The sequence below is a fragment of the Ranitomeya imitator genome, chromosome 1 (genome assembly GCF_032444005.1).
Source record: "Ranitomeya imitator isolate aRanImi1 chromosome 1, aRanImi1.pri, whole genome shotgun sequence".
NCBI lineage: Eukaryota > Metazoa > Chordata > Amphibia > Anura > Dendrobatidae > Ranitomeya > Ranitomeya imitator.
In genome coordinates this window covers 574,360,361-574,380,443 of record NC_091282.1, presented here as the reverse complement: position 1 = coordinate 574,380,443, position 20,083 = coordinate 574,360,361, and the positions used below count along the sequence as shown (strand labels likewise).

General features: G+C 41.6%; 1 protein-coding gene across 2 annotated transcripts in view; it reads left to right on the top strand.

The window, feature by feature from the left end:
- The window catches only part of POLRMT (RNA polymerase mitochondrial), a 126,748-nt gene that overhangs the window by 30,736 nt on the left and 75,929 nt on the right, over positions 1–20,083 (top strand). For both annotated transcript variants that reach the window (XM_069767830.1, XM_069767829.1), the window contains exons 3-7: positions 196–752; positions 917–1,047; positions 2,308–2,491; positions 2,933–3,082; positions 14,389–14,556. In XM_069767830.1, coding sequence (XP_069623931.1) covers positions 196–752; positions 917–1,047; positions 2,308–2,491; positions 2,933–3,082; positions 14,389–14,556 — 1,190 coding nt within the window. The remainder of the gene's footprint in view (positions 1–195; positions 753–916; positions 1,048–2,307; positions 2,492–2,932; positions 3,083–14,388; positions 14,557–20,083) is intronic.

Sequence of the window (20,083 nt, the reverse complement as noted above, 5' to 3'; positions counted from 1 at the left end):
TAGTGTAATCGGATCCCCTCCATTATCTGTGTGCAGTGGTTCATCAGCACAGTGCATCTCTACCAGCCGACAAGATAATTTTGGCACAAACCATTGCACGTATAGGAGGGATTTCCTCTATGCGAAGACGTTGTTCCATGTTTTGGCCAGCAGTTCTCGTGCACTTCTCCATACTTACATGTCTGTGTCTTTAAGTTCTGCAGACTCGAGTGCAGCAGCTTCAAGCAGATGAGCATTTGCCGGCATGTGAAAGTAAGAGGCTGCTTCCACACGAAGAGTTAGGGAATGTGGATGAAAATCAGAAAACGGTTCAGACTCCCAAACGTTGGATGGAAAAGCTAAAAAATGAACAGATTGCTAAACATCAGAAACAGAAAGCATTGAATGGTGTGGAGTATACCAGCATGGCTTCAGCCAAGAGGGAGGCCAACCAGGCACAGGGGAATAAAACAAAAAGTGCCACGGAGCTGCAGAAACACAGTGCAAACCAGTGTCCATTACCTGCCAACGAAGACCTGAAGATTGCAGACAAGGCTGTGACTCAGACTAGTGGGCTCTTACTGGAGGATAAAGAAGGAAACCGTCATGGAGGAGTCCAGCAAAACATTCACTGTTATTTGGAGACCTGTATATTCCTGGGAGACATGAGCAGAGCCCAGAGCTGCTTACAGTTTTATCACCAGCATGCCTTAAGGAGAGGTCTGCTGAATATTTCCATGTACAACCTGCTAATGAAGGCCTGGGCCAAGGAGGTAAGAGTCTGGAAGGTGCAGGTAATGGAGGGCAAGAATCTTCTAGAGTAGAGCTAGAGGCTGGCTGATATGGGGACAGTGGAGCTGTGACGTGATGGCAATGAGGAGAGAACAACATGGTGACCAGGAGCCTTCCTTCATTCCTTTATTTTTTACCTCAACAGGCCTCGCTTTCTCAAGTTGGGCGCTTATTTGTAATGTTACAGGAAGCTTCCCTGAAGCCAAATTTGGGATCCTATGCTGCTGCACTCGAGGCTATGGGCCGCTCTGCGTCCAACCAAAAGGCCATTCAGAGGTAAAAATAATCTACGGTAATTCTGAAAGTATTCTAGTTCTCTCTGATTGTGGTATAAAAGCCTCCAGGTCTCTACAGACTGGCACGTCATGTTTCATTATGGCCAGTTACTACAGGTAGTCTTTAGCATAAAATGGCCAAGCGGTTCTTTGCACCTTCCCATAAAGTTTTCTCACTTATCTCCGTTCTCCTGTGGCTACTGTAAAGCCAGAGCTCAATCCTACAGTGGCATACGAAAATACACAATCAAATTAATAAAAGAATATCAAAGTTTATTAAAGAGATCAGTTATTCGTTGGTAAAATGCAAAACGACAGTGACAATAGGTCACAAGAGAGTAGAGGGTATACGAGTCTGACTCCGGCTCAAATACAGAAACTGTAAGCCCTAAAACATGAAATAATGCAAATGGTGGTAGAAATCTAAAGCTAAAATGGTCTATAGTGCAATAGATATGAGTCAGGGAGGGAACACGTATAGTGGTATGATAGCCTCCAAATATTATTACTTAGTACCATAAATCCCATGTACGGTGTATAGCTATGGGCAAATATGTAGAAGTACAGAGTTATTAAGTAATCCTAAATGCAGGCATAACCATACCACCATAGTGGCCACATACATATATGAATAGCCTTAATTAACATGTATCTCTACAGGAAGTACCGTAATTAATCTCGACGTGAGTTTCGCCTCCTGACGAAAAGCAGGCGACGGTGAAATGTGCGCCAAAGTATTTTTTCAACCCATTACCCATCCACTAGAAAATAGGGAATAAGAATCATATGTACTGTACATAATTAAATCCTATACACAATCATTCTTTTTTTCAACCTTTGACCCTTGTTTTGAGCTTCAAGATTGTATTTTAATTGATAAAATGGACTACTACTCTCATGCACCTATAGTCTGATGAAGGTCACAGGAGCAAAAACGCATATGTTCATATATACCTTTTTATCCCATTAGTATTTCTATTTTTGTATCTTTACTGATCCTAAATAAACTAAAACGGTAAATTAGTAGTTGATTTTTTTTCTGCAGAAGACAGCATCGACAAAATCCTCCATCTTTATATTGAATCACTATAAGAAAGGGGCCAGAGGATAAAGCAAGTAAACAGGAAGGTGCACTGTACTGCTCGGCCATGTCTGCGGGCGCTTGTGTTTGGTTTGAACAGTCATTTCGTGCTGACAGACTCCCTTTAGAAACGTTGTTAATTATATGATGGTTCCACTCATTTTTTTTGTTTTGTTTCAGGTGCTTGAATCAGATGGAAGAACATGGGTTGTCTGTTGATGGGCTTTTTCAGGGTCTACCTTATATTGAGGATGAGAGGGACATGGTTCTGAAAGCCATCCGACAAGTCATGCCAAACTTTGTACCTTCACCTAAAGTTCCGATTGTATGCACCTCCTCTTTGGTGAAGGATTTCTACACTAAAGTGAGCAGTGGACGAATAAAAATGACCCAGAAACAAAATCCTGATTAGTAGTGTTTTTCTTTTTAAGGAATGCTCCTCATCTTATATGGATATACATTGTGATTGCGGACATAATACCCTTTGTGGTGTTTGTCTGACTCCTGACCCTGCTGATGATGTCACAGTCCATTCCCTTCTATGACCGTTTTGGAAATGGCCGAGCTGGTGTGCTCTGCTGCTATTGTTGCGGACATGCACAGCCATCTCCCCATTCTTTCTCCATCTGAATGTGGGAGGGAGGACTGGTATCTGTCATGCATAGAAAAAATATCCTGTGGATGTGCCCTAAATGTCAACCATTACAATTCCTCTTTTTATAAGGTCGCCCACATGACATCATTGATCAGTTGGTAGTATTTCTCCCATGCCAAGTCTGAATCTACGTCTTTGTTTCTCTTTCAGGAGCCACCACCTTCCTATTCAAAGATGGGGTTTACAGTCTCTGAATTGCAGGAAAGATTTGAGGAACAACTAAAAATTGAGAGCAGTGAAACGGTGACTATAAACTCTGTGGAGGCTGTAAAACCCGTGCATGAGGAGAGAACCAAAGCGGTAAGATATACTCCAAATGAAGCCATGTACTATGTAATACTTTACTCTGAGCAGTAGCAGACCAGGTAAGTGGCACTGTGCCCCTTACTGCTCATGGAACTGCTGTGTGTATAGAGCTTCTTTTCCCCTCTCTGGACCTAGGAGACAGCTTTCTGATGATAGTAGCGTATTTCTGCAGAACACGTCCAGAGACACACGTTAACAGATTAGGGTATGTTGAGTGCTAACTACACTGCGTGCAGAATTATTTTTCAAGTTGTATTTTAGAGGATTATTTTTATTATTGATCAACAACTATGTTCTCAATCAACCCAAAAGACTCATTAATATCAAAGCTTAATATTTTTGGAAGTTGGAATGGGTTTCTTTTAGATTTGGCTATCTTAGGAGGATATCTGTTTGTGCAGGTAACTATTACTGTGCAGAATTATTAGGCAACTTAATAAAAACCAAATATATTCCCATCTCACTTGTTTATTTTCACCAGGTAAACCAGTATAACTGCATAAAATTTAGAAATAAACATTTCTGACATGCAAAAACAAAACCCAAAATTTTTTTGACCAATATAGCCACCTTTCTTTATGATGTCACTCAACAGCCTTCCATCCATAGATTCTGTCAGTTGCTTGATCTGCTTACGATCAACATTGCGTGCAGCAGCCACCACAGCCTTCCAGACACTGTTCCGAGATGTGGACTGTTTTCCCTCCCTGTAGAGCTCACATTTTATGAGGGACCACAGGTTCTCTATGGGGTTCAGATCAGGTGAACAAGGGGGCCATGTCATTATTTTTTCTTCTTTGAGACCTTTACTGGCCAGCCACGCTGTGGAGTAGTTGGAGGCATGTGATGGAGCATTGTCCTGCATGAAAATCATGTTTTTCTTGAACGATACCGACTTCTTCCTGTACCACTGCTTGAAGAAGTTGTCTTCCAGAAACTGGCAGTAGGTCTGGGAGTTGAGCTTCACTCCATCCGCAACCTGAAAAGGTCCCACAAGTTCATCTTTGATTATACCAGCCCATACCAGTACCCCACCTCCACCTTGCTGGCGTCTGAGTCGGAGTGGAGCTCTTTGCCCTTTACTGATCCAGCCTCTGACCCATCCATCTGGCCCATCAAGAGTCACTCTCATTTCATCAGTCCATAAAACCTTTGAAAAGTCAGTCTTAAGATATTTCTTGGCCCAGTTTTGACGTTTTATCTTATGTTTCTTGTTCGAAGGTGGTCGTTTTTCAGCCTTCCTTACCTTGGCCATGTCCCTGAGTATCGCACACCTTGTGCTTTTTGTTACTCCAGTAACGTTGCAGCTCTGAAATATGGCACAACTAGTGGCAAATGGTATCTTGGCAGCTTCATGCTTGATTTTCCTCAATTCATGGGCAGTTATGTTGTGCCTTTTTTGCCCAACATGCTTCTTGCGACCCTGTTGGCTATTTGCCATGAAAAGCTTGATTGTTCAGTGATCGCGCTTCAAAAGTTTGGCAATTTCAAGACTGCTGCGTTCCTCTGCAAGACATCTCACAATTTTGGACTTTTCAGAGCCCATCAGATCTCTCTTCTGACCCATTTTGCCAAAGGAAAGGAAGTTGCCTAATAATTAAACACACCTTATATAGGGTTTTGATGTCATTAGACAACACCCCTCCTCATTACAGAGATGCACATCACCTGATTTACATAATTGGTAGTTGGCTCTCAAACCTGAACAACTTGGAGTGGGACAACATGTATAAAAAGTATCATGTGATCCAAAAAAACAACTTGCCTAATAATTCTTCACACAGTGTAGGGTAGAGATCATGGTAACTGTTCACATCATTTTAGAACCAGACAACACAACAGCCAGTCTTAGATCAGCCCTGCTTCGTGTTCATGGATCATGGTGTCAGAACTTCTTAGAGCACCCTTCCCTTTAATTCCTACTCCAGGCTGTGGTATTCACTTATAAGTGTACCTGTCATGATTGCAGCCAGGTATATACACTTATGAAACCTTCCCATTTTTTCAGAAAAAATATCATTTAAAGATCTGGCCAGGGCTATAGACAGAGATGAGACTAGCCCGGCTTCTACCGCGCCACTCCAGGTGATTGAACCCTACAAGGGAAAAAATGAGCAAAACCTCTGCTGTAAATAAGTAAAAAGCAAAAAGTGTATCAAAGTAACATGGAGTGAAGGAGATAGCAAAAGCCGGCAATTGAATTACCGGCCTTAAAGCTATCTAGCGCTGGAAGAAATATTAATATATATATATATATATATATATATATATATATATATATATATATATATATACACGTCAGTGAGACACACACACACATATTATATATATATATATATATATATATATATATATATATATATATATATATATATATATATCACATACCTATTCTATGTGTACACATTTATTCTACCTATTCTACTGTAAGCTGTCAGTGTGATTTTACTGTACACCGCACTGAATTGCCGGCTTTTCTCTCTAACACCGCTGCGTATTTCTTGCAAGTCACACTGCTTGTCCGTGTGTGATCCGTATTTTTGGGGCTTCCATAGACTTTCATTGGCGTATTTCTTGTGCAGTACGGTGACAAACGCAGCATGCTGCGATTTTGTACGGCCGTAGAAAGCCGTATAATACTGATCAGTAAAATACGGCAGATAGGAGCTGAGGCATAGAGAATAATTGTGCCGTTTGTTTTGTGAGTTTTACGGACGTATTTTCTGCGCTCATACGTCCGTAAAACTCGCTAGTGTGACGCCGGCCTAAGGCGTCACGTTCTACTGCCTAGGATTGTCTTCTATTAGAATGTGCTTGTTTCTATATATCCCTTTCCTTTCATCAAGTATTACGTTGTATGTGTATGGGAGATTATGTGATACATAGAAGTAAAATGCAAAACGTCTGGCTATCTCACTGGGAGGTTGTATTTCTTGTGTAAAAGCAAACCATCTTCCTATTGTAAGTTATAGTCTCACATCTTTTGGAACTTTTAGAATTACTTTAGTAAAATACTTAGGCCCCTGATTCATTACATCTTTATGGAGGGGCATGGCAATTTAAGGGCTCATGCAGTCTGGGGATCTCAGTCCAATATCGGACCGCAATGTACGGACTGGCCACAGCTGTTACCACCTGTGCGTGACAGCTTCAAATATTTCTATGAGGCTCGGGTCGGAAGAGCTGCAGCAAGTCTGAGCATTGCGGTCTGATATTGGACCAAGTTCTTCTGACGTCTGCATGAGCCTTCAGAGAAGCCTGATTCTGTCAATACGGAATGACTGTTGAAACAAAGTACAGGAGCTTGATGCATTATGTAGTATACATACATGTATATGTACATGTATCATCTAGTAGACATGAGCGAATTTCTTCGGGTTCCCGCTTATTCGGCAAGCTTTAGCACATGAGGGGGCTGCATTATTTTCTGTGAGGGGCTTACTTTATATTCTTTGAGGGGACTACATTATATTCTATGGAGGGGGCTGCATTATGCTATATGAGGGGGCTACTTTATATTTTAACCCCTTAATCCCATAAGACGTACTATCCCGTCCAGGTGACCTGGGACTTAATTCCCAGGGACGGGATAGTACGTCATATGCGATCGGCCGCGCTCACGGGGGGAGCGCGGCCGATCGCGGCCGGGTGTCAGCTGCCTATCGCAGCTGACATCCGGCACTATGTGCCAGGAGCGGTCACGGATCGCTCCCGGCACATTAACCCCCGGCACACCGCGATCAAAGATGATCGCGGTGTGCCGGCGGTGCAGGGAAACATCGCGCAGGGAGGGGGCTCCCTGCGGGCTTCCCTGAGACGATCGGTACACGGTGATGTGCTCACCGTGTACCGAGCGTCTTCTCCCTGCAGTCCCCGGATCCAGAATGGCCGCCGGGCTGCATCCGGGTCCTGCAGGGAGCACTTCCGGGTCAGGATCAGGCTGCAGCTGCAGCTCTAATCCTGCCCGGCTGTATGTCAGATCACCGATCTAACAGAGTGCTGTGCACACTGTCAGATCGGTGATCTGTATTGTCCCCCCCTGGGACAAAGTGAAAAAGTAAAAAAAAAAATTTCCACACTTGTAAAAAAAAAAAAAAAAAAAAATAATCCTAAATAAAGCAGAAAAAAAAAATATTATTCCCATAAATACATTTCTTTACATAAAAAAACAAAAAAACAATAAAAGTACACATATTTAGTATCGCCGCGTCCGTAACGACCCGACCTATAAAACTGGCCCACTAGTTAACCCCTTCAGTGAACACCGTAAGAAAAAAAAAAAAAAAAGAGCCAAAAAACAACGCTTTATTATCATAACGCTGAACAAAAAGTGGAATAACACGCGATCAAAAAGACGGATATAAATAACCATGGTACCTCTGAAAACGTCATCTTGTCCCGCAAAAAACAAGCCGCCATATAGCATCATAACCAAAAAAATAAAAAAGTTATAGTCCTCAGAATAAAGCGATGCCAAAATAATTATTTTTTCTATAAAATAGCTTTTATCGTATAAAAGCGCCAAAACATAAAAAAAATGATATAAATGAGGTATCGCTGTAATCGTACTGACCCGAAGAATAAAACTGCTTCATCAATTTTACCAAACGCGGAACGGTATAAACGCCTCCCCAAAAGAAATTCATGAACAGCTGGTTTTTGGTCATTCTGCCTCACAAAAAATCGGAATAAAAAGCGATCAAAAACTGTCAAATGTCCGAAAATGTAACCGATAAAAACGTCAACTCGTCCCGCAAAAAACAAGACCTCACATGACTCTGTGGACCAAAATATGGAAAAATTATAGGTCTCAAAATGTGGAGACGCAAAAACTTTTTTGCTATAAAAAGCGTCTTTTAGTGTGTGACGGCTGCCAATCATAAAAATCCGATATAAAAAACGCTATAAAAGTAAATCAAACCCCCCTTCATCACCCCCTTAGTTAGGCTAGGTTCACATTGCGTTAATGGGTTAACGCTAACGGACAGCGTTGCACGGCGAAAATGTCACAATTAATGCCGTGCAACGGGTCCGTTAGCACAACCATTGACAGCAATGTGATTTTCGGGTGTAGCGCATCGCTAGAGCGTGCCATTTTCGCCTCGCGCTAGCAAGGTGCCATTCTTTTGTGGCGCGCCTCAGACGCTGCTTGCAGCGTCCGCGGCGCACCCGAGGTCCGACCCCCGATCTTCCAGACCGGGGACGTTAACGCGACACCTAAAAAGACATTGCGTTAACGCAATCCGCTAGTGCTAAACGGATTTCCCTAACGCAATGTGAACCTAGCCTTAGGGAAAAATAATAAAATTAAAAAAAATGTATTTATTTCCATTTTCCCGTTAGGGCTAGGGTTAGGGTTAGGGTTTGGATTACATTTACGGTTGGGATTAGGGTTGGGATTAGAATTAGGGGTGTGTCAGGGTTAGGTGTGTGGTTAGGGTTACAGTTGGGATTAGGGTTAGGGGTGCGTTTGGATTAGGGTTTCATTTATAATTGGGGGGTTTCCACTGTTTAGACACATCAGGGGCTCTCCAAACGTTACATGGCGTCCGATCTCAATTCCAGCCAATTCTGCATTGAAAAAGTAAAACAGTGCTCCTTCAATTCCGAGCTCTCCCGTGCGCCCAAACAGGGGTTTACCCCAACATATGGGGTATCATCGTACTCGAGACAAATTGGACAACAACTTTTTGGGTCCAAGTTCTCTTGTTATCCTTGGGAAAATAAAAATTTGGGGGGCTAAAAATCATTTTTGTGAAAAAAAAAAAAGAATTTTTATTTTCACGGCTCTGCGTTATAAACTGTAGTGAAACACTTAGGGGTTCAAAGTTCTCACAACACATCTAGATAAGTTCCTTGGGAGGTCTAGTTTCTAATATGGGGTCACTTGTGGGGGGTTTGTACTGTTTGGGTACATCAGGGGCTCTGCAAATGCAACGTGACTCCTGCAGACCAATCCATCTAAGTCTGCATTCCAAATGGTGCTCCTTCCCTTCCGAGCTCTGCCATGCGCCCAAACAGTGGTTCCCCCCCACATATGGGGTATCAGCGTACTCAGGACAAATTGGACAACAACTTTTGGGGTCCAATTTATTCTGTTACCCTTGTGAAAATACAAAACTGGGGGCTAAAAAATTTATTTTTGCGAAAAAAAAAAAAAAAAAATTATTTTAACGGCTCTGCGTTATAAACTGTAGTGAAACACTTGGGGGTTCAAAGCTCTCAAAACACATCTAGATAAGTTCCTTAAGGGGTCTACTTTTCAAAATGGTGTCACTTGTGAGGGGTTCCAATGTTTAGGCACATCAGGGGCTCTCCAAACGCAACATGGCGTCCCATCTCAATTCCAGTCAATTTTGCATTGAAAAGTCAAATGGCGCTCCTTTCCTTCCGAGCTCTGCCATGCGCCCAAACAGTGGTTTACCCCCACATATGGGGTATCTTCGCACTCAGGACAAATTGCACAACAACTTTTGTGGTCTAATTTCTTCTCTTACCCTTGGGAAAATAAAAAATTGGTGGCGAAAATATTATTTTTGTGAAAAAATATGATTTTTTATTTTTACGGCTCTGCATTATAAACTTCTGTGAAGCACTTGTTGGGTCAAAGTGCTCACCACACCTCTAGATAAGTTCCTTAAGGGGTCTACTTTCCAAAATGGTGTCACTTGTGGGGATTTCAATGTTTAGGCACATCAGGGGCTCTCCAAACGCAACATGGCATCCCATCTCAATTCCAGTCAATTTTGCATTGAAAAGTAAAATGGAGCTCCTTCCCTTCCGAGCTCTGCCATACGCCCAAGCAATGGTTTACACCCATATATGGGGTATCAGCGTACTCAGGACAAATTGGCCAACAATTTTTGAGGTCCAATTTCTTCTCTTACTCTTGGGAAAATAAAAAATTGGGGGCGAAAAGATCATTTTTGTGAAAAAATATGATTTTTTATTTTTACGGCTCTGCATTATAAACTTCTGTGAAGCAATTGGTGGGTCAAAGTTGTCACCACACATCTAGATAAGTTCCTTAGGGTGTCTACTTTCCAAAATGGTGTAACTTGTGGGGGGTTTCAATGTTTAGGCACATGAGGGGCTCTCCAAATGCAACATGGCGTCCCATCTCAATTCCTGTCAATTTTGCATTGAAAAGTCAAATGGCGCTCCTTTCCTTCCGAGCTCTGCCATGCGCCCAAACAGTGGTTTACCCCCACATATGGGGTATCAGCGTACTCAGTACAGATTGTACAACAATGTTTGGCATCCATTTTATCCTGTTACCCTTGGTAAAATAAAACAAATTGGAGCTGAAATAAATTTTGTGTGAAAAAAAGTTAAATATTCATTTTTATTTAAAGATTCCAAAAATTCCTGTGAAACCCCTGAAGGGTTAATAAACTTCTTGAATGTGGTTTTGAGCACCTTGAGGGGTGCAGTTTTTAGAATGGTGTCACACTTGGGTATTTTCTATCATATAGACCCCTCAAAATGACATCAAATGAGATGTGGTCCCTAAAAAAAAAATGGTGTTGTAAAAATGAGAAATTGCTGGTCAACTTTTAACCCTTATAACTCCCTAACAGAAAAAAATTTTGGTTCCAAAATTCTGCTGATGTAAAGTAGACATGTGGGAAATGTTACTTATTAAGTATTTTGCGTGACATATCTCTGTGATTTAAGGGCATAAAAATTTAAAGTTGGAAAATTGCGAAATTTTCTACATTTTCGCCAAATTTCCGTTTTTTTCACAAATAAACGCAAGTTATATCGAATAAATGTTACTACTAAAATGAAGTACAATATGTCACGAGAAAACAATGTCAGAATCGCCAAGATCCGTTGAAGCGTTCCAGAGTTATAACCTCATAAAGGGACAGTGGTCAGAATTGTAAAAATTGGCCCGGTCATTAACGTGCAAACCACCCTCGGGGCTTAAGGGGTTAAGAGGGGCTACCCCAACTCCTGCTTCATAATGAAGATGTGTACTACCTTATATTATACCCGCATATTAGCATCTTTTACCGCACAATTGATGGTCTTGTATTTATTTCTATGTAGCTACATTGTGGGTCCCAAGAATGATTTCCACTGGTGGGCCCAAAGTGCTCCAGTCCGACGCTGGCACAGTATATAGTAAGCTCCTGCTACATTTAGGCCTTTACTACTAGAGGGAATGTGAATGTAATAATATCACGATATAGAGTAAGCTCCCATGACATCTAGGTCTGCACCACTGGAGGTAACATTAATTTAATGACACAGCATATTATTATTATTATTTAGCATATAGTAAGCTCCCACTACATCTATGTCTGCACTACTATCACCTGTGTGAGTATGGCCTAGGAAAGGGTTTCTATGATTGGGTATAAGCAGATGTTCACCCTGTTAACTGTATATGCTTTCGGAGCTGTTTAAGCCTCTAGAGCAGTGATGTTTTTGGCTTTTCGCTTGGCAACACGGACTTTCAACTCCCTCCAAAGGTTTTCTATAGGGTTGAGATCTGGAGACTGGCTAGGCCACTCCAGGACCTTGAAATGCTTCTTACAAAGCCACTCCTTCGTTGCCCTGGCGGTGTGCTTTGGATCATTGTCATGTTGAAAGACCCAGCCACGTTTCATCTTCAATGCCCTTGCTGATGGAAGGAGGTTTGCACTCAAAATCTCACGATACATGGCCCCATTCATTCTTTCATGTACCCGGATCAGTCGTCCTGGCCCCTTTGCAGAGAAACAGCCCCAAAGCATGATGTTTCCTCCACCATGCTTTACAGTAGGTATGGTGTTTGATGGATGCAACTCAGTATTCTTTTTCCTCCAAACACGACAAGTTGTGTTTCTACCAAACAGTTCCAGTTTGGTTTCATCAGACCATAGGACATTCTCCCAAAACTCCTCTGGATCATCCAAATGCTCTCCAGCAAACTTCAGACGGGCCCGGACATGTACTGGCTTAAGCAGTGGGACACGTCTGGCACTGCAGCATCTGAGTCCATGGTGGCGTAGTGTGTTACTTATGGTAGGCCTTGTTACATTGGTCCCAGCTCTCTGCAGTTCATTCACTAGGTCCCCCCGCGTGGTTCTGGGATTTTTGCTCACCGTTCTTGTGATCATTCTGACCCCACAGGGTGGGATTTTGCGTGGAGCCCCAGATCGAGGGAGATTATCAGTGGTCTTGTATGTCTTCCATTTTCTAATTATTGCTCCCACTGTTGATTTCTTCACTCCAAGCTGGTTGGCTATTGCAGATTCAGTCTTCCCAGCCTGGTGCAGGGCTACAATTTTGTTTCTGGTGTCCTTTGACAGCTCTTTGGTCTTCACCATAGTGGAGTTTGGAGTCAGACTGTTTGAGGGCGTGCACAGGTGTCTTTTTATACTGATAACAAGTTTAAACAGGTGCCATTACTACAGGTAATGAGTGGAGGAAAGAGGAGACTCTTAAAGAAGAAGTTCCAGGTCTGTGAGAGCCAGAAATCTTGATTGTTGGTTTCTGACCAAATACTTATTTTCCACCATAATATGCAAAGAAAATGTTAAAAAAACAGACAATGTGATTTTCTGGATTTTTTTTTCTCAGTTTGTCTCCCATAGTTGAGGTCTACCTATGATGTAAATTACAGACGCCTCTCATCTTTTTAAGTGGTGGAACTTGCACTATTGCTGACTTACTAAATACTTTTTTTGCCCCACTGTACATAGAGAGGCTGTTATATAAATCCATATGGTGCGTGTAATATATTGCATTCCTCTCCAGTTTGGCAACCCATGCATTGTAGATATTCCATGCTTACAGACCCTAAATTGTCAACTGTTATTGAAAAACAAGTTGGCATTTGTCTGACTCTATTTTCTCCTCGAGATCTTTTATGCCACTTCTCCTCTTCCCTCAGCTCCATAAAATTACTGAGCTAAACATATGTATTTTTAAATTGACAAGCCTACAACCTGCAGTAACCACCAATCGACCAAACCGCTGCACGACCAGCCTTACCCTCGCCTACTGTATCCTCACCCATCCCTTGTAGATTGTGAGCCCTCGCGGGCAGGGTCCTCTCTCCTCCTGTACCAGTTATGACTTGTATTGTTTAAGATTATTGTACTTGTTTTTATAATGTATACCTCTCCTCACATGTAAAGCGCCATGGAATAAATGAGAACTAAAATTATATAATAAAACTAGATTTTTGAGCGCACAGCCATAGACAATATATAGACATTCATGAGGGTGCGATAACAGTAATAAAAACTATACTGAAAATCCAAAGAAGAAAAGCATTACTGCAAAAAGTCGCACACCTACAATAATAAACAGCAATAAACGTAAAATACAAGCTGATTTTATTGACAGTTCAAAAGAAAACACACCACAAACAATAAAAACATAATTAAAAACATATAAGCACCATCAAAGACACTCAGGAAAAACGGACCATAGCTCAGTGTAATAAAGTGACCCAAAATTAACCCAATGGCTCATGGGGTATAGCGACAATGTATGTATATATGAATACAAATATGAATATAAATAGCGGGACAGTGCCAAGATTAGTTTGCCAAAGCGCACACACAGTGCCAAGCAAACAAAAATAATAATAATAGATGATAGGCACAAAGAATGTCCCAAACAAAACAATGGTGAACCACGGTGAGCCAAAGGAAAAAAAAAAAAGGCTAATGGGTCACTTATACATGATAATATCACTGGGTCACAAAAAATAGACAGGAGAGAAAACCTCCCAAACAAGGTATCATGTATAGGTGACCCATTAGCCTTTTTTTTTTTTTTTTTTTTTTTCCTTTGGCTCACCGTGGTTCACCATTGTTTGGGACATTCTTTGTGCCTATCATCTATTATTATTATTTTTGTTTGCTTGGCACTGTGTGTGCGCTTTGGCAAACTAATCTTGGCACTGTCCCGCTATTTATATTCATATTTGTATTCATATATACATACTTTGTCGCTATACCCCATGAGCCATTGGGTTAATTTTGGGTCACTTTATTACACTGAGCTATGGTCCGTTTTTCCTGAGTGTCTTTGATGGTGCTTATATGTTTTTAATTATGTTTTTATTGTTTGTGGTGTGTTTTCTTTTGAACTGTCAATAAAATCAGCTTGTATTTTACGTTTATTGCTGTTTATTATTGTAGGTGTGCGACTTTTTGCAGTAATGCATTTCTTCTTTGGATTTTCACTAAAATTATATAATGTCTCTTCATTGTTTTACAGCCGTCTCATTTTTAAATGTTTATTTTCACATTTTTCTTTTGAGAGCTGACGATCACGATGTTCTTTATTTTCAGAGGCAAGTGCTGAATAGTATGCGCTCTAAATGGCAAAAGGAGTTGCTACACGCTTTCCAGGACACAAAGAAACAACAGGCAAAAATCAGCCGGAATTCAGGCAGAATAAACCTATACCCCTATCTATGTCTCTTGGATGAGGAACATTATGTCGATATTATAATACAAGTTAGTATGGTTTCTGTATTAGAAGTATTGTTTTTGAAATATACATGTGTATGAAACATGGGAAACCTAAACAGCATGAGAATGTTCCTTGCCTAACCCTGTAACATTCTAAAGGTTTTTTTTGCATTTACCGTATATACTCGAGTATGGAGCATCTTATGGGGCCATAATCAACTTTTATGCAGCATTATATGGGGCAAATTTCCTATGGAGCATCTTATGAGCAATAATCAACTTTTATGCAGCATTATATGGGGCAAATATCTTTATGGTGCATCTTATGGGGCCATAATCAACATTTTGTGCAGCATCTTATGGGGCCATAATCAACATTTTGTGCAGCATCTTATGGGGCCATAATCAACATTTGTGCAGCATTATATGGGACATATTTTAATATGGAGCATCTTATGGAGCCCATCATAAACTTCATGGAGCGTTATGTGGTGCATATTTTGTATGGAGCATCTTATGGGGCCATCATGAACTGTATGGAGCATTATATGGGGCTCCTGATTCAATATGGATATTCAAAAACACTTAACCTACTGATGTCTCAATTAATTTTATTTTTATTGGGATCTATTTTTATTTTTGACATTTACCGGTAGCTGCTGCATTTTCCACCCTAGGCTTATACTCGAGTCATTAAGCTTTCCCAGTTTTTGTGTCAAAATTAAGTGTCTCGGCTTATACGCAGGTCGGTTTATACTCGAGTATATACGGTGCGTGTGTATGTTTGTATGTATGTATGTATGTGTGTATATATATATATATATACACACATACATACATACATACATACATACATACATACATACATACCGTATATACGCGAGTATAAGCCGACCCCCCTAATTTTGACACAAAAAACTGGGAAAACTTATTGACTCGAGTATAAGCCTAGGGTGGAAAATGCAGCAGCTACCAGTGAATTTCAAAAATAAAAATAGATGCTCCATACCATTCATTATGGCCCCATAGCTGTGCCATATAGTGCTCTGCACCGTTCATTATTGCCCCATAGATGTACCATAGAAAGGTGTGCCATATAGTGCTCTGCACCGTTCATTATTGCCCCATAGCTATGCCATATAGTGCTCTGCACCATTCATTATTGCCCCATAGCTGTGCCATATAGTGCTCTGCACAGTTCATTATTGCCCCATAGCTGTGCCATATAGTGCTCTGCACCGTTCATTATTGCCCCATAGCTGTGCCATATAGTGCTCTGCACAGTTCATTATTGCCCCATAGCTGTGCCATATAGTGCTCGGCACCGTTCATTATTGTCCCATAGCTGTGCCATATAGTGCTCTGCACCGTTTATTATTGCCCCATATCTGTGCCATATAGTGCTCTGCACCGTTCATTCTTGCCCCATAGCTCTGCCATATAGTGCTCTGCACCGTTTATTATTGCCCCATATCTGTGCCATATAGTGCTCTGCACCGTTCATTATTGCCCCATAGCTGTGCCATATAGTGCTCTGCACCGTTCATTCTTGCCCCATATATGCTCCTTATAAAGCTGTGCACCGTTCATTCTTGCCCCATATATGCTCCTTATAAAGCTCTGCCATTGCTGCTGCAATAATAATAATAAAAAAAAAGCCATACTCACCTCTCTTGATTGCAACTCCCGGCGTCTCGTTCCGGCGTCTCGTCCCGGCGTCTCTCTGCACTGACTGTTCAGGCATAGGACGCTGCGCACACTATATGCGTCATCGCGCCCTCTGACCTGCACAGTCAGAGCGCAGAGACGCCGGGAAGATGGAGCGACGCCTGGCGTGTGGAACGCGGGCAGGTGAATATAAAATACTCACCTAGTCCTGACGCTGCCCCTGCCTGTCACACTGTCTCCGGGTGCCGCAGCTCTTCCTGTAAACGGACCCTGGCACCGCTCAGAGGAATGAATATGTGGCTCCACCCCTATGGGAGTGGAGTCCATATTCATTTCTCTATTGATGGGCCACACGTGACCGCTGACAGGAAGAGCTGCGGCACCCGGAGACAGTGTGACAGGCAGGGGCAGCGTCAGGAGCGCCAGGACTAGGTGAGTATGCCTCAGCGTCCTCTCCCCCTCACCCGCCGACCCTGCCGCCCACCGTGACTCGAGTATAAGCCGAGAGGGGCACTTTCAGCCCAAAAATCTCGGCTTATACTCGAGTATATACGTATGTATATATATGTGTATATGTGTATATATATATATATATATATATATATATATATATATATATATATATATATATATATATATATATATATATATAATCTATATATATAATTGTCTAAGGGTTTTTCCGTCTGTCTGTCTGTCTGTCCTGGAAATCCCACCTCTCTGATTGGTCGAGGCCGCCAGGCCTCGACCAATCAGCGACGAGCACAGCGACGATGTCATAAAGGACGTAGATATCCCGCGTCTCTGATTGGTCGAGGCCAGGATTGGCCTCGACCAATCAGCAACGGGCACAGCGACGATGATGTCATAAAGGACGTAGAAATCCCACGTTTCTGATTCAGCGACGGGCACAGTCTGCTGCGAATTCTGGAATCATCATTGTCCTCCACTGCTCTCAAGTGCCACCATTGTGTAGGGTGCGTGCCTGCGTCTCCCTGTATGTAGAATGGGTCGTAAACGAAAATACGCCAATGAGGATGACAGAAAAGCAGCAGCAGCAAGAAAACGACAACATCGGGAACAGGAGACATCACGACAAACTGACGCCAGACAAGCCCAGGATGTGGAATCTCACAAACAACGTTGCCAACAGGAGACACCACAAGAAACTGACGCCAGACAAGCCCAGGATGTGAAATCTCACAGACAACGTCGCCAACAGGAGACACCACAAGAAACTGACGCCAGACAAGCCCAGGATGTGGAATCTCACAGACAACGTCGCCAACAGGAGACACCACAAGAAACTGTGAAACTGTGAAGAGATAAAATATCTCTTCAAGTACATCTACAAGGGGCATGACAAAGCCAACATCGAAATACAACAGAAAACAGTCAATCACGATGAATCATCAACTTTTGTTGACTCAAGATATGTCAGTGCTCCAGAAGCAGCTTGGAGGATATTTGCGTTTCTAATGCATTCACAGTCCCATGCCATTATACGTTTAGCTATTCATTTACCAAATCAACAGCAGCTTTATTTCTTTGAAGATGCTGAAGTCAAAGATGTCTCAAAAACTTTAAGCACGACATCAACATTAATGGAATGGTTTTTGCTGAACCAACGTGACGAAAACGCAAGGCAGTATTTGTACCGAGAGATTCCAGAGCATTACGTTTGGAATAAAACTTGGAATCCAAGACAACGAGGAGTTAGCAGAATAATTGGACGCATGTATACTGTTAGTGTCAAGGATCAAGAAAGATATTGCCTTCGGCTGTTACTACTACATATCAAAGGAGCTAAAACGTATGACGATTTGAAAACAGTTAACGGAGTATTGCACGATACATTTAAAGCTGCAGCTTTGGCCTTAGGACTTCTATTGGATGATACTGTGTGGAAACTTACTTTAGAAGACGCAGTTACTCTACATATGCCTAAGCAACTTCGTGAATTGTTTGCCTACATCTGTGTATTTGGACCGCCTACAAATCCAGCTCAACTTTGGACAAATTTTAAAGAACATCTAATCGAGGACTACTGCCTACGTCTTCACAGCAGAAGTGGAAGTTGTCAAAATTGCGAATCGTATGCCATGCAAAATGTCCAAAATATCTTACTACTACATGGAAAAACGTTTTCAGACTTTTTAATTTGCCCCAGCCTGCCATTCAAGTTCCACAAGTTCCAGAGTATGACGAAGCTTATGAATTATTGCTGGCAACAGAGAAGATAAACTCCTTAAATGAACAACAACGGATTGCATATGACACTATTGTGAGCGCTATAGAAAACCAAGCAGATGCAAGGCCAAAATGTTTCTTTATTGACGGTCCAGGAGGGAGCGGTAAAACATACCTCTATGAAGCTTTAATGCATCACGTTAGAGGGTTGGGAAAAGTCGTATTGCCATCGGCTACAACAGGGATTGCAGCAAACCTTTTACGAGGAGGTCGCACTATCCATTCACTCTTTGGGATACCAGTTCCAGTCAACGAAATCTCTATTTCCAGAATAAAACAAGACACATTTGCAGGATGACTGTTAAAAAATGCACATGTTTTCATACTTGACGAGTGCACCATGGCACCCAAATACGCTTTGAGCTTAATTGACAGACTTCTGCGTGAAGTAATGACTACAAATGTTGCTGAAAAAAATAAAATTCCGTTTGGAGGTAAAGTTTTTCTCATTGGTGGAGATTTTAGGCAATGCCTTCCAGTCATACCAAATGGAACAAGAACAGATGTTATCGAGTCCAGCTTAAAAATGGCTGACCTTTGGAAACACTTCAATAAACTCCAACTAATTAACAATATGCGATCTTCGGACCCAGAGTATAGCAACTGGCTTCTTAAACTTGCCAACGGTGAACTTAGCAACCAATACAACCTTGGAGAAGATATTATTGAAATACCAGAAGACATGTTGTGCACTGACTGCATCGTAACTGATGTTTTTGGACAATGCATTGAAATTGATGTGAACGACCAAAGCAGTGTTGAGAGGGCCTCTTCTCATGCAATTCTCTGTCCCAAGAATGATGCCGTGGCTCTGCTAAATTCCCGTGTGATGGATAGAATGCCTGGTGAGTATAAGTTGTATAAAAGTGATGATTCAGTGGATGTAGACACTGAAGATGAACGAGAGCATTATCCAGTTGAATTTTTAAATAGTCTTACGCCATCAGGAATGCCATCCCACAGACTTCAACTGAAAGTTGGAACAATCATAATGTTGCTGCGGAATCTAAATACTAAATGGTCTATGTAATGGAACTCGCCTTATTGTTACTGGACTCCATTCTCGCGTCATTCAAGCAAGAGTGATCACTGGATCAGCAAAAGGAGATGAAGTGTTCATTCCACGCATTGATTTATGTCCTTCAGACACTGGTCTTCCATTTAGGCTTCGGCGTCGACAGTTTCCAATAAAACCAGCTTTTGCCATGACAATAAACAAGTCACAAGGTCAAACTCTACACCGTGTTGGCATATATCTACCTTAGCCCGTTTTTGGTCATGGACAACTCTACGTTGCATTTTCAAGAGTTAAAATGAGATCCAACGTCAAGGTGCAAGTTCTTCCTACCCCTTTACAAGGAAAGTTGCTTATAGGTAGTCAAAAGGTATTCACAAGAAATGTGGTGTACAAAAATATTTTGGCTTGATATTGTTAATAAATGTATTATAGTGTCAATGTCCTTCTTTTGTCCGATGATTTATTTAAATACACTTACAGTTCATGTAATGTGGTTTATATATTTTGATGATCTGTCTCATAATTTCATTCAATTGTATGACGTAGATGTCATAATGGTTGCCATGGTGACAATGTCATAAAGGTTGCCTCAACCAATCAGCGACGGGCACAGTCTGCCGCGAATTCTGGAATCAT